This window comes from Acromyrmex echinatior, chromosome 12 (assembly GCF_024713525.1).
Source record: "Acromyrmex echinatior isolate Ae372 chromosome 12, ASM2471352v2, whole genome shotgun sequence".
In the NCBI taxonomy this organism is placed as follows: domain Eukaryota; kingdom Metazoa; phylum Arthropoda; class Insecta; order Hymenoptera; family Formicidae; genus Acromyrmex; species Acromyrmex echinatior.
The window spans coordinates 403,956-418,634 of NC_141863.1; the positions used below are offsets into that span (position 1 = coordinate 403,956).

At 30.8% G+C, this 14,679-nt stretch overlaps 1 protein-coding gene across 2 annotated transcripts; it reads right to left on the bottom strand.

Moving 5' to 3' along the window:
• Nucleotides 1-4,493: 4,493 nt before the first annotated feature.
• Nucleotides 4,494-14,432, bottom strand: LOC105153062 (uncharacterized). 2 transcript variants are annotated; one of them, XM_011067688.2, is made up of 11 exons: nt 13,742-14,432; nt 13,312-13,661; nt 12,212-13,136; nt 11,948-12,117; nt 10,792-10,924; nt 10,545-10,697; nt 6,479-6,715; nt 6,297-6,401; nt 6,007-6,213; nt 5,186-5,541; nt 4,494-5,087 (listed from the first exon to the last, which is right to left on the bottom strand). In XM_011067688.2, the coding sequence occupies exons 1-11, from the start codon at nt 14,006-14,008 to the stop codon at nt 4,973-4,975; spliced, it is 3,018 nt and encodes a 1,005-aa protein (XP_011065990.1). In that variant the 5' UTR covers nt 14,009-14,432; the 3' UTR covers nt 4,494-4,972. The 2 variants fall into 2 exon arrangements, with proteins under 2 accessions (XP_011065990.1, XP_011065992.1); XM_011067690.2 differs by lacking the exon at nt 10,545-10,697.
• Nucleotides 14,433-14,679: the final 247 nt, after the last annotated feature.

Sequence of the window (14,679 nt, forward strand, 5' to 3'; positions counted from 1 at the left end):
GAATTAAAAACTTATTTTCTTCGTTAAATATTGTACATAATGTACTCCATCAATTTCTATTTGATAGCACTTGTTTCAGCGTTTGTAGACTCAGACATTAGAACAGTTCAAATACACTATTTGAAAAATAGAAGTATTCAAATACACTATTGTAAAATAGAAGTATTAAAAGAGATGAATGCATGTGTTAAAGAATCAGTTACTTTATCATACATCGATTTGACGTCGATTTCATTATTATTTCTAACTGGGTAATAATCTTAAAATTTCTATAAGATTACGAAATGATGTTCATTAGAACAAGCTATCGTCAATCCTTGCTATCGTCAAAATTTAGAGATCTAAGCAAAACGAATCACAATGACATCCAAGGCTGTGGTCAAAGTTTCACTGCAAATGCTTTAAAGTCTTTGATGGACGAATCAGAAGAAAGAATTTTATAACAAATTGACAGTAATCAAAAAACATTTTAAAACATTTGTAGCATCGTTTTGATCGTACTCAAAATGAATCTACTGAATAACTGATAATCGAAAATTAACTCATTTTGGAGCCTTTTTGACATCATGATTTGCATTTTGCTTGAGAAGTTTTCGACACTTCATAGAACATAGAAAGTTTGATAAAACAAAGCGATTTTGTGGCGTAAAAGTAAAGTTTACCTCGTTGTCGAGTTCGTTCTTATGATTGAATATTTATTTTGATCGTATATGAGCAGTACAAATCTGGATACAAGTCACTTGAATAGAAATGGCAACATCGGCAACAATCACAGAAATGCGGGAACCGAGAATGCGCGGAAACTCGATCCGAATTATCCCGAAACGCTCATGACGAAGTCACTGCGAGCGTCATCTGTGCGCGACACTGCGAACTACGGCTGATGGATTTTAAACTGTCTGTAACTACTTGACGTCATGTAAGTAGAACAACTCAATTATTTACGCTCCTTTATTGCTGCAAGTTCTAAAAACACTTTTAATTACGTTATTAAATATGAAATTATTCCTGAGATTTTTAATTACGTTATTAAATCTAAAACCATTGCTACACAATCAGCACTCTGAAACTTTAATAATAATCTTAAAAAGATTAATAATCTTAAAAAATTTATAGCGAATCGATTGGGTGCACTCAGTGCGAACATTAAAGCCGTCGTATACAAAATAACTTAAAGATATGTTTATGCGTAATTAGAAATCGATTAAATCCTGAAATATTCAATACATTTTATTATACATTTTATTATATTAGGTAAAATATGTATTATCATTCGAAATATTTGCATTTCATTTTTATACTCATATTAAATTGGTAACAACGGCTTTAATATGTACTAGTGCGCATTAGTTCTTCCAATCGAATTCACTATTAGTGTAAATTAAACGAAATTAATTATTTAATATGAAGAATTAATACGCAGAACAATGTCAGTTGTATTAAAAACAAGAAAGTTCTTTGCAATTTTTAGATCAACAGCTTATTTTTTTAAGATAAATTTTCATAATCCATAAAACATTTGACAAAAACGTAATTTGCCATCAAAAATATATTAGAAAAATTTAGTAAATATCAATAGTAACATAACATAATCAATTTATAATTTCACAATACAAATATATATAATATAATACATATATATATTACATAACAGTTATATTGTTGACTATTATGTAATAACTATATATTGTTAATGTTTATCAGATAGCACAAAGAGTTCAAAAAGAATTCAGTCGTATGTCATCAATTCTGAGTTCATTTATAAGAGAGAGGTGCAAAAAGAATTATTTTTTCAAAACTTTTTAGAAAAAGAATTTTTTCACATCTGAAAATGAATTCAAAATTAATACGACTGATTTCTCTTTTAACTCTTTATAGGAGGGGATTTAATTAAATTACTTTTCTATATTGATTTATTTAAGCGACTGTAAAAGAAACGCTTATATATGTTTCCTCCGAGATCACTTTTGAAAGCATAACGCGCAGAAACGTATGATAAATAATATACATAATTGTTTAAATAAATAATATAATAAATAATATAATTGTTTAAGAACATATGGCGCAATAATAAATTAAGTCTTCAAGAGGAGAACATCGAAGGCTCAGCATGCTTATGTTATTCGCAAGTCTCTCGCCTTCATCCTCAATCATCTCATCGGAGATCTTACGTACAACCACTGAACCACCTTCCAGGAAGGTGATGTTCCTTTTTCTTAGCGAGAATCGAAGAAACGAAAGAAACACTCGTAAACAGGCTGGGTGACATGCGCGCAGCCTGTTCACCCTCGCGCCTCGACGTATCGATTTCGGATAAGCACAGTGATTAATGTTAACGAGAGTTTTTGCGACTCGTAAAGTGTGTCGGCACACGTAAACGCGATCCTTACGTCACTCCTTCCCCCTAATGGAGGAAGGTTCTCTTCCTGCAGGACGGGGGGGGGGGGTGCCACGCCGGAGGCTGCAACCCCCGCGGCGTATCGGCGCTGTAAATTTATCGCGGCGTTAAGCCGTTAATATTTGCCCGTCTCTTCGGCGGCTGGGCCTTAAATCAATGGGAAATATTCCTAATTGGAATATGGAAAAAGTTGGGCCGAGCACTCGGTGACGACACGGTGGGAAAGGGGGAGTCCCTGGGGGAGAAGTCGCATTAAAGGATAAAAGAATATAAATTGTCCCGAGGAAGGGGACGGCGAGCCGAGAAAAACGACAAGAAGTTTCCGATTAAAGCTCGGGATCGCGCCCGGGACGTGTATTGAACTACAGATTGCGCAGCAGTTATTAATGACGCGCGAAAGTTCGGCACTTTCGCGAGGGGTGGCCGATGCTAATTGCGACAACCGCGGCTATGCTGACACGAGTATACGAGCACAATTCGCGAATTATGGTGCGAACGGGACAACTTCGCCGAAAACATGTCGGTCATAATGCAGCGATACAATTAATTAGTGTTTCATTAACAGAATGGATACGATGAGCGAGCATATCTTTACATTTTATGTGCAGGGATACGCGAAACGAGCAATTTAATTTTCATATTTCTTTTTATTAAAACGAAGAGTATTATGTCTTTTTTTCTAATTATAAAATTTAATTTAGGCATCAATTCATTGTAATATACAATATCATTATCATATTGTAATATATATGCAATAATTGATATATATATATATTATGAATATACATCATATAGTTTTCATTAATATATTTTGTGAAAATGAATCTTTCAAATATGTAAATGGAAGCTGATGAGCACACGTTAAAGTAATTAATTGGAAAAATTCAATAGTACAAAGAAAAAATGCAATATGTTTACTTAATTGTAATAAGGCATATTTTAAACGCATTAAAAATGCAATAATATAACAAAGAAAATAGCATTAATACAATAAACAAATAAAATGATTGAATCGCATGCATTCTTCCAATATGAGTTACTTCTTACATGTTTTAATGATAAATATAAACATTGCGCGAACTTTTCAGATATTTTGAATCTTGTGTTCACAACTGATTGCGTTTTTAAAAATATTAGCACATGGACACAACATATTTCATGATTCAAATATAAAGGAAAAACATTGCATTTCATATAAAAAAATAGAATATGCAAAGAAGGAGCAAATTTAAAGAAATACATTGCACAAAAAATTGTCACGATGTTATTGATGTTGTTCTTTGACATTTTAGATATATATTACGCATTTCATGAATAATTATAATATAATTGTATATGGCAATAGTAAATAAAAAATTTAATGAACTAGCAAGCTCTCGCAAAATTCTTCTCTCTAATTTGACTTTTGCAAGTTGCATTCATATTCTGTGTTAATATATATATGGCAAATATATATAACACCCAAGAATCGTTATATATATATATATATATATATATATATATATATATAAAATTATTATATATTTTATATATATATATATATATATATATATATATAATCATAATTATCATTATACCAATATATATAATTATATACATAAATTATATTTAATATAATTATATACATGAACGCGTTGCCATAAAGTATGAAAGTAGCTTGCACTTATGTAGACTATGCTATATATAGTCATTGATGTTTGAAGTATAGAAATATTACAATTATGACTAATTATAAATTTCTTTGGGCTGCTTAAAGCCAATATAACTTACATTCACGCGCATACAATAGCTCGTACAATAGCTCAACGGAATTCTATTTAATTATTTTTTTAAGAAGAGTACGTTTTAACGAAGCGTTTTGCTTCACGTACAAAATGGTCACGTACAAAATGTACGTTGCGACAATACTGGCAGCACAGCAAAGAAGGCAGTTAGCGTGCTATTAATCGATCTAAACCACAATGTATGCATTTTATCTATGTTAAACGCTATTTCATGATGACTGTCAAAACCATTTGTGCCAAATATGTGATTAAACAAAACATATTTTTAACAGATGGATTTCAAATTCGAATAAATTCTTCGAAAATCTAAATTACTAGATAAGGCAAGGAACTATGGCCCCTTCCACTTCATTTTAATATATAAAAGAAAAATAATAATACGACTATCATATAATGATACAAGGCATCATTGCCAAATAAACATAACGTTATCTGATTAATGTATCTATGTCAATATAATTATATGAAGCTATACACATATTAAAATATTCTCGAGCACAACTATATTTTGCTTTATGTCTAAAGCAATAGACTGCAGAAATACAGAAAAATCATCGTACGTATTTACATATTCTTAATGAATGCCAACACCGACAAAGCTTTCAATATCGTCACAGCCCCTATACGCTTTAATCGCGCATAGGAGATTTATCATACAAAATATAATAATTTAATATCTACAAAGCGTTGAAAATCATATTCCTGCATGTACTCCTTCTCTTAAATAATATCACACTGAAGACTGTCGTCATAACTGGATCTTGATTACATCCGTGGCCGCGTCCTCATACTACATGATTGTGTTTGGAAATGATGTATAAAACAATAAATAGGCACTCGTGTTTTGAGACTTCACTTGGTTCGGTGATACTTCCGTGACAGTTTGATCATCGTACTTGTACCATCTGCAGATACACACATTATCATTATAACAATAACATAAAAAATTATATCCAAAATATTTCTGCTGCAGAAGATTCTTATTGAAAAATGTTATACGTACTTATTTTGAGTAGAGTTTTTACAAAACGCTGTGTAGTGACCGCCGTCCATTGTTCCATAATGATTTGATATCGCGTAGAGAGTGTAATTGTAATTACGGATATTATTCGACATAATCGCCTTCGTGTTCTCCAAGACGAGGTATGGCTTCAAGTTAAATCCCGTGAGAGGAAAATCGACGGCGGTGTTACGCTTTTCTAACCATCCGCCACTCTCGGCGAAACGGTTCAAGTGAATCACGACGATAGGTGCAAGTTTGACGAAATCGAACTTTTTCGTCGCGTCGCGAGGTGTCTGACATTTAGGACATTTCCATCCGCTCACTTTCTGTCCTGTCACAAACTTCTCCATACAATCCTGAAATAATAAAACAATTTCATGAAACATATAATTATCATAAAATGCTATATTTTTTCATTTAAATTTAATTGATTTAAATTATATTAAGATAATAGGCTCGAGCCAGCACTAAAAGTCACACAATCGTCGATAACAAAAGAAATCAAACATGTACTTCAAACATTTTGATCTTTAATACGGTTCTCTTCAGTGAGTACGAAATAGTTAAATGTTGTTATTTATGTTGTTGCTTTGTATCATTGTTATTTTAATTTTTTAATTGATTTAATCATTTATTAATCATTTATATTATGTTTATGCATAACAAAAGGGAAAGAGAAATGAAAAAATCATATTATTCAAGTAATTGTATTACATAATGTATAATTATGTATAATTATATATATATGTATATGTTATTTATATACACACATATATATATAATTATATATTTAAAAATGTGGTATTTTGTAAAATACTCACATTTAAAGTGCACCGATTGGATTGAGATAAAGACATTGTTAAACTATTAAATGTTTCGTACGTAGTACTCGCTTGTTTGCAAAATGAACATGTAATGGTGGATCTTAATTGCCCAAAAAATAAATCCGATATTATAGATCTCTGAGAATTCATTGCTTTGTCCCATTCTTTCTCCGCATTAGTTATTTCAATTGGCATTTTCACGTTCTACGAGGAAAAGATAAATTTTAATATTTTAGTATTTATTTTAACATTAATTAATTTTCAAATTACCCATCACAAATTTTTACCTTCTTAAGCTCATTATGCATCCAGTCTAATAAAAATGTGAGGAATTCATGGGAGTCTTGTTGTTCGTAACTTTCAAATTGTAATTTGTATTGTCCAACTGCAACCTACAATAATAATAATTCATGCCAATTGAAAAAATTACCTTGATAATTTAAAAATAAGACTCTATGAGCTAAAGTACCTTTAGGTCGTAAGGAGATATGCTCTTATACTGGCCTCTCCATAACGCTTTAATTACTTGAGCCACTTCTTCCACCACTTGGCCTTGTGTCATATTGTCATTATTCGTATTGAGATCATCAGCATATGAATTATCAGTAAAATATTTCGCTAAGTTCGTCGTATTACTTAGGCACTGAATGATGCTGTTCATGTAACAAGAATTGCCCAAATTCTTCAGACCAGTTATGCCTGGATGCTGTAAATACAAGAAGGCTATTTTTATATTGATAAATCACATTATCAATCATATATAATTGCCATACACACACACACACACACACACACACACACACACACACACACACACACACACACACACACACACACACACACACACACACACCTTCCACGTGTTATGATAAGAGAAAATACAGATAATCAAAATTTTTCGTTGAAAAATTTCAACGTTTAAATTTTATTTAACTCTCTTATACATACGGTACTTCATTTTAATTTTGAACATCTGCTTACATACACTAGACATATTTAAAACTTTTAAACAAACTTTTTATAAGATATGGCATGATTAAATTTTTTCAGAAATATATTTTTATCAAATTTTTACTACAAAAAAATAATGGCGTATGAACAATTAATCTTTTCTCAAAGAGTGGATTAATCTTTTCTCATAGTTGCAAGATTGCACGATTTATTTTCCGCGTAACGTAATTAAGCAAGTGTTTTATCGATCTATTTACATGTGACGGTCAATAAAACCTTATAACGCACTCTGTCTGACGTATTTATATACCGTACATTGACGTAAAAACCAATCTACCATTCATTATTTCTTAATAGACGACATTTATTAATTAGTTATTCTTAATGCATTTAAAACATTCCATTAAGAAATCGTGGAAAAATTTAGCATTTATTAAATATTCATTAAAATATTTAGATATTAAAAGAGAATGTTAAGTTAGGACTATTTTTGAGTTAGGTTTAAAAAAAGTTTTGAGATGTACAAATTATGTATCATATTAAAGGAATACTTGAATGAAGTCGAGTGATATACTGCTTAATTTGATGAAACATTGGGAACATGGGAAAAATCGTGATAAAAATCAAATTTAACATTATCACATTTATTGATAAAAAGTTATTAAGTAAAATATTAAGACATTTAGAATTAATCAATGAGGATTGTAATTGAGGATTGTTATTAATTAAACACGTAAAACTTGCGGGCAATTTTCGAGCGATTGATGGGCAACAAAAAGTTGTGTTTAGTATTAACGATATAATTTTTGTTGCTTAATTTTCGAAATATTTTAATATGTTTTAGATTTACTGTGTTATCTTTGATAACGATTTCTCCTATATTATATATTACAATATTTTTCTAAAATAAGCGATCATTTGATCTGCTGCTTTTCAATATGATATGTAATTTGTACGTCTCGGATTTTTTTATTTGAATAAGTAAAAGTTTAATGCCTATTATTCGAAGCTGGCAATCGGGCTCGATAGTCTAAAAACTTAAGACGGTAGCTCGTACAGAATACAAGAGATTCGGATTTGACCGACCGAAGCAATAAATTTATTTACAGTTTTTCAATATATTAACGTTTTTCTAGGATGCCAGATTGAGCATCAAATTATTAAATTGCTTTTCAATTTAATTTATGATATTACTATAGTAGTTTGATTGCGTTTATAAGTCAACGAAAAATCATTTCGGCGCACAGTTTAAATAACATATTTAGTATATAAATTCTCATAGAAATTATTTTAAAAGTATCTAAGATCCTTTGACTGTAATAGGCAATAAACTTTTTGTTGTATACTCACATATACAGTCTTAATAAATCGTTTATTTTTTTATTTTAATCGAAAAACAGATCTATCATAACATCCTCCTTTACATTATAGGCTTTCTATAATAAGGCATTATCTAAGCTTAAGTCTTAAGCTGTAAGAAATTGACTAATCACAGTTAAATGTGATAAGAATAATTGACTATGATCAATTTCTTTATCGGTTTAAGATTTATAGGGGCTATCTATAATAAGTCATTACCTAAGCTTTAGGTCTTAAGCTATAAAAAAATTGACCAATCATAATCCATTATTCTTCTCACATTCGACTGTGATTGGCTAATTTCTTACTTTAAGACTTAAAACTTAGATAATAACTTATTGTGGAAAGTTCCATTAATTTCACATAATAAATACAAAATTGTGTGTTGTATAAAATAAATATTTCTAACTAGATACAATAATTTTTAAAAGAACCAGAGATATATATTACTTACAAGAAAAGAACAATGTTCTTAATTTTTTTATCATGTCTGTCAGATGAATTATTTAAAAATTAGTATAAATATCGTTTTTTTTCTGCCTATTACCTTTTTAAAATAATTAAGCAATTGCAATGGAATAAATCTTCTTTGAAGATACACCATTATCTCTATCATTCTTCACCACACCAGCGAGAAATTATTTTATCACAAAATAGTAAGCATTATATCCATACGCATGTTTGATTATATTATCATGCATAAAATTACAATTAAACATTATATCGTTATTGCAAACTAACGAACAAATGAATCGTAAGCTAATAGCAGATATATTAATGTTATATAAATATATTAATGGACATACACACGAATACACACACAATATTTTCTTGAATAATTAATATTGCATTGTAATCAATAAGAAATAATAATTTTAATTGTAAGAAATGCCTCTTTACAACATAATAAAAAAAGACATCACGGATACATTCGGGAGGGAAACACCTCCGATAGGTGATCCACGATGGCAAATGTTGCTCGGACACTGGCGCGTGTTTGTCATACCACTAATCAGAAGTTTGTCTGTGGATTGGATTGAGAAACCTCATGTGTGTTGAGTCACTTCGCGGGTATACACGTACGCGTACATTCATTTATATATGTGATATAATTATGCGTGACACGTACTCTAGAATTACTAAGTTTCTTCGCGACCAAAATCATAAAATGCGTATTAACTAATCTATGTATTCTCTTAATGACTTTTGTGCTATTCATCTGTTAATTTGGTATGCTCACTTTAAAGCTAAGATTTGTAATAAAAGAAAACTGAAATTAATTCCCTAAAATTTCAAACGTAATGTTGAAATATACAAATAGTAATAGTATAAACAAGGACTGAAACAAACTAAATACAAAAAATGAAGCAAATGGACTAATGAAATTGTATCTCAGTTACAGGTGCGCAAAACAATATTAGATCAATTTACAATTTATTTAATAAATTGTAACGTGATATCAATTTTCGAACATTTCGAGTTTCGATTCTATTCAGACAAACATTTGGACATCATGTCTTAAACATGTCATGGACGTAAATAACATTAAGTTCAAGTTGTTTAAAATTCACTAATTCATTATTTGATACCCAAAGCTTACATATCGGTTCCTGAGGAAGTTATTTGATACTTGAGTTTTGGCAATCTGTGAGTCAATGAATGAGTCTTATATATCCTTTATAGACTGGCGAAATTTTTATTTGTTACTCAATTATCGTTGAAGATGACTCGAAATAGAGTCGAAATGTTCGAAAATCAATGTTACATCACAATTTGTTAAATAAATTATAAATTGATTTAATATTGTTTTGCGCACCTGTAACCGCATTGCATTCTCATTAACCCATATTTTTTGTTTTGAAGGTTGAAAATATAAAATATAAAGTATAGAATAATAGAATAATTAAAAAGTCTAAAGTCTTAAACTAATATTGTATTAAGTAAATATTGCTGTATTCCTATTCATGGATTACGTTGTTTATCATGCCGATATCACTCACAGCTCAATATCATACATGTGATTTATGCCAAGCATTATATGAAATGGAAGACTGAGAATCCAACACCATAAGCATTTTTTATCGTTTAAAACTCGAACGTTCGTCTTTAATAATTCGCGAAAACGAATGTAATGAAAGCAAAGCTATGACAATGTTCGTATGTAAGATCGTATTAGCAATTTTGCCGAAAAGCGCCCGTATAATCTTGTCCGAATAAGTACTTACAACAGTGCCGTGAATAGGAGTCATTCGTTCCTCCCGATTCCCCCAACTAAGAGAAGACACTTTGATGTTCTCATTCCCAATTCCATTCTGATTTCGAGGCGAAATATGTGGCTTAGAAGTTCTATCTATCTGAGGTGCTTTACGATCTCCCAACTAATGGAATTATGTAATTATGCGATTGCTATTTTAAATAGATAACAAAAAAGAACGGATTGATTATAAGATTGTAGCGTGGAATTCTTCATACCTGTAATAGATTTGGACTCGAATAAGAACGCTCCAAGCCGGTGTTAATGGATGATCCATCCGCCTTCAAGGGTTCCTTGTGAACGTCACTGTCGTTTTTCAATATTTCCTTGTGCTCTCTTTGCAAGAAATCTCTAATCACACAATAATATGAATTAAAACAAAAAATACATTATATAATGTAATTTCAATGTAATACCTTAATACAAGCTGTCGATAAAAAAGGTACCTTAATAATAAAAATAAAACAATTGTTTGAAGAAAAATCAATAATACTAAGGTAAATATAATAAAATATAATAAAATTCACTTATTTAATAACTTTGTTTTTTTACAGTTTCTACAAATGGTAAAGATAATCGATTGCGTGTCTATCCTTACGCTTAAGATCCATTTAAAAACAGTCTGTAATTCGTCATCCATTTTTATCGTCTTTACTTTCAAAGATTTTTAATCATAAAGTTTAGTATTTTTGGAGTAAAAACTTGAATGTAAAAACTTGGCTTTCAGCCAATATATATTATGGACATAGTGCTTTTTAAATCTGAATGAATATTATGTTTTCTAAATTATTTTTTATTGTACAGAATTAATTTTTCGCAAAATTTTTTATTAAATAACAATAAGGAAAAGTATTGAAAAATCAAATATTAATAAAAATTTTTTAACTATTAATAAAAATATTAATAAAAATTTATACCCAACTCAAAATTTTTGATAAATTAAAATACGAAAATACATTCGCACAATACAAATGATTATAACTATAATCAGTTGCTTACTTAAAAGTTCCTAATATAATAGATACATTAAAAAAATGTAATCACTTATCGCATTACCATAATTTATAATTTTTTCTATTATTCTTAATATATTGAGTGCCAAATTAACTCATATAGCCATTTATATATAGAGATGCCAAAGATTAGATTTTCTAAAGGAGAAAATAAAAACTTCATTACAAATCTTCTGATAAAAAAATTAATAATATATAATTAATATATTAAAATAACAAAAATGGCATTATGTAGTGACAATCAATGTATTAAAATATATTAGAACTTTCATATAATTTTAATAAAATATGTGTACATATATATATATATATATATATATATATATATATATATACACACACATATATATAATATATTTACTCCTGTAGCTTTTTTCTTTTGGTTTCAATGTCTCTGATTTCCTTCTGTAGCAAAGAGAGATTAAAATCAAGATTCGTCTTCTCACGGTCGTCAGTGGGATTAAATTTAATTGTATCCGTTTCCTTTAAATATGTCTTAAACTCATTTTCGATTTTTAGATACATTTTATGCTGTAACAAATGAAACATTTAATATTAAATTTATCATAATTTACAGCTTTTGTTCGCTGTGAAGCAGATTATAAAAAAGTAAATAAACAAGTACCATATCCTCTAATTTAACTTTCAGAGACTTTATTTCTGTTCGTAGATATTTCTCGTCGCTGGGACTGTACTTGTTCTCACGTTGCGAATAAAGCTCATATTCATGGGTCAACAACTCAGTGGCAAGCTTAGATTTCGATTTTGCAAGTTCATTTAATTCTTTCATAAACCTTAATACTTCTTTACATCGTGGATCGTATGTCTTCAAGGTGGTCGGTTTACTGCTACGATCAATCACCGGTTTCGCGCTCACTTCGTTTTGTGGCACTTTGCTTGATAATATCTTAGAATGAGTTAATACTGGACTTTCTGGACTTTCCAATCGGACTGGACTTTTCCCATTTACACTGTCACTTCGAGACGGTCGTTTATCATTAATTGATATTGTTACATGACTAATGAAATTCTTGGATTTGATATCATTACTATTCGATCTGACATGTCTAGATATCGCTGATTTGTTGTCGCCATGATCCATCTCCATGTCGACACCATTGTTAGAGCTGATCACATTATTCAATTTGTTCTTCGTTTCTTGCTCTTCTTCTTTTTTCAAGATTTCATCTTCCGAGTCAGAACACGCCCAAGAAGGGTATTCAAACGTATCGAGAATCTTCTCATCAAGTGCAACGATCTTAAACTCAGGTACTTCGATGCTGGGATTCGTTGTAAATGCTGGATATCGCTCCCACCATTCCTGGTATCCTCCATTCAGAATTTTAATCTTTTTATGTTTTATACCGGGATCCCATTTCTCAAAAATATCTTTTAATAGATTTATATGAGTACACGGTGTCAAAGTTTCTTGTGTAGTATTCCAATCTAGCAAGACTAGAATATCCGTATGTTGTGCCGATCGATTAACAAATAAGTCATAAGAATGCTTATCATTTGCAAAATATTTTTCAAAGTGAGTGCCTAGCAGCCTGAAAGCAAAAATGCATCATAAAAAATTAATATAAATAAAGCTGTAGTAAAACTGCAAAAAAATATATAATCTCATATATAAGTAACATAAATATATAATAAATATAAATAAATAATAAAAAATATGCAATCTATATATAAATAATATAGATTGCATGAAAATGCTTCGCTTACCCTTTTTTAATTTCAGACTGTGGAATGTTAATACATCTATCGGATGATATCCTGGAATTTTCATAATGATCCTTCTGCCTAGTATCAATAATCAAATATCTGGCACGTATCTTTTGTATTAGATTATACAATTTATCACATGATATAAAGTTGTCATTATCGCTACTTAGACTTATATCTTCAGCTGGTATTTCTGGTAACTTCAAGCCAATGTCACTATTTGGCATCTTGGACTCATCCATTTCTACCTCCATTAATTCCAGCTTATCATTGCACTTCTTCAAATTAAGATCATAACGTACCTCTAACTTTTGCTTCAAGTCTGCAAGTATGTTTTTCACTTCATTTATCTAGAATATAAACATTCATGTATTCCATTGTCTATATAAAGAAATGTCAGGCTGGTTATTTTAGAAATGTTACTTCTTACCTGATCAATAGTCATGTTCGTAGCATAGGCCGATTTGCCATCCTTGTTATGAATTCTTTTCAACCACTCAACCGAATCCAGCCACCTCTTCAAAAAGATGTATGCTCTCTCATCGTCTCCTTCCTTTTTTGCCAAATCAGAACTTTCTCGCATAGCGTGGAGCCTTTGGTACACGAAGCGCGGCTCCTTACCTACGTAATTGATCTTAGCCTTTTGCACGAGGTCATTGATGCAGGTATACTTCAAATTTGACATGTTGACAGCCATTGTGATTCTTCACTTCGATTCTTAACGTAAGATCAGAGGACCATCCGGCATCAGGTGCAATGTACGCAACACACTTCAGCTGTCAGTCAAAGAATAAATGTTAATCGTCTAATTTACTTTGGACCGCGACATAACAATCCGTAGCGATTCGGACAGACAGAATATCGCTCGGTGATGCTCGGCGACGTCGCAGGATCGCGCGAGATGCTATCGATCACTACTACGTCGTCGTCACGTCATCAGGTGAAACCTTTCGCGATGTCTACCAAACATACAAACTCCAGTCCTCCCTGTGCGAATTCGCACTCTGAATTGCTTCAAAAGTACGAACAACTCTGAAATAAAAAACCTCTCCACGGCGCTATCCTACGATTCGCCATAATTTATTGCAGTTCAAAATACACTTAGGAATTGTAGATGTCAGCCGCGCCGAAGTTTAAAATCACTAGATAAAAATATCGTAAAACGAAAAAGGCCGGCTCATCAATTTCGATTAAACTAAGCGGACGATTGTTACATTGGAACTGATCAATCGCATTTGCTATTCAACAGAATTGACCATTCACAGTTGACATTTAAGCTGCTTACACATGCAGCGCAACTTGCGTAAGCGTAACTTGCGTCAACCAATCAAATAATATCTACTACGCATTATTCTAGTTGAGATTTGA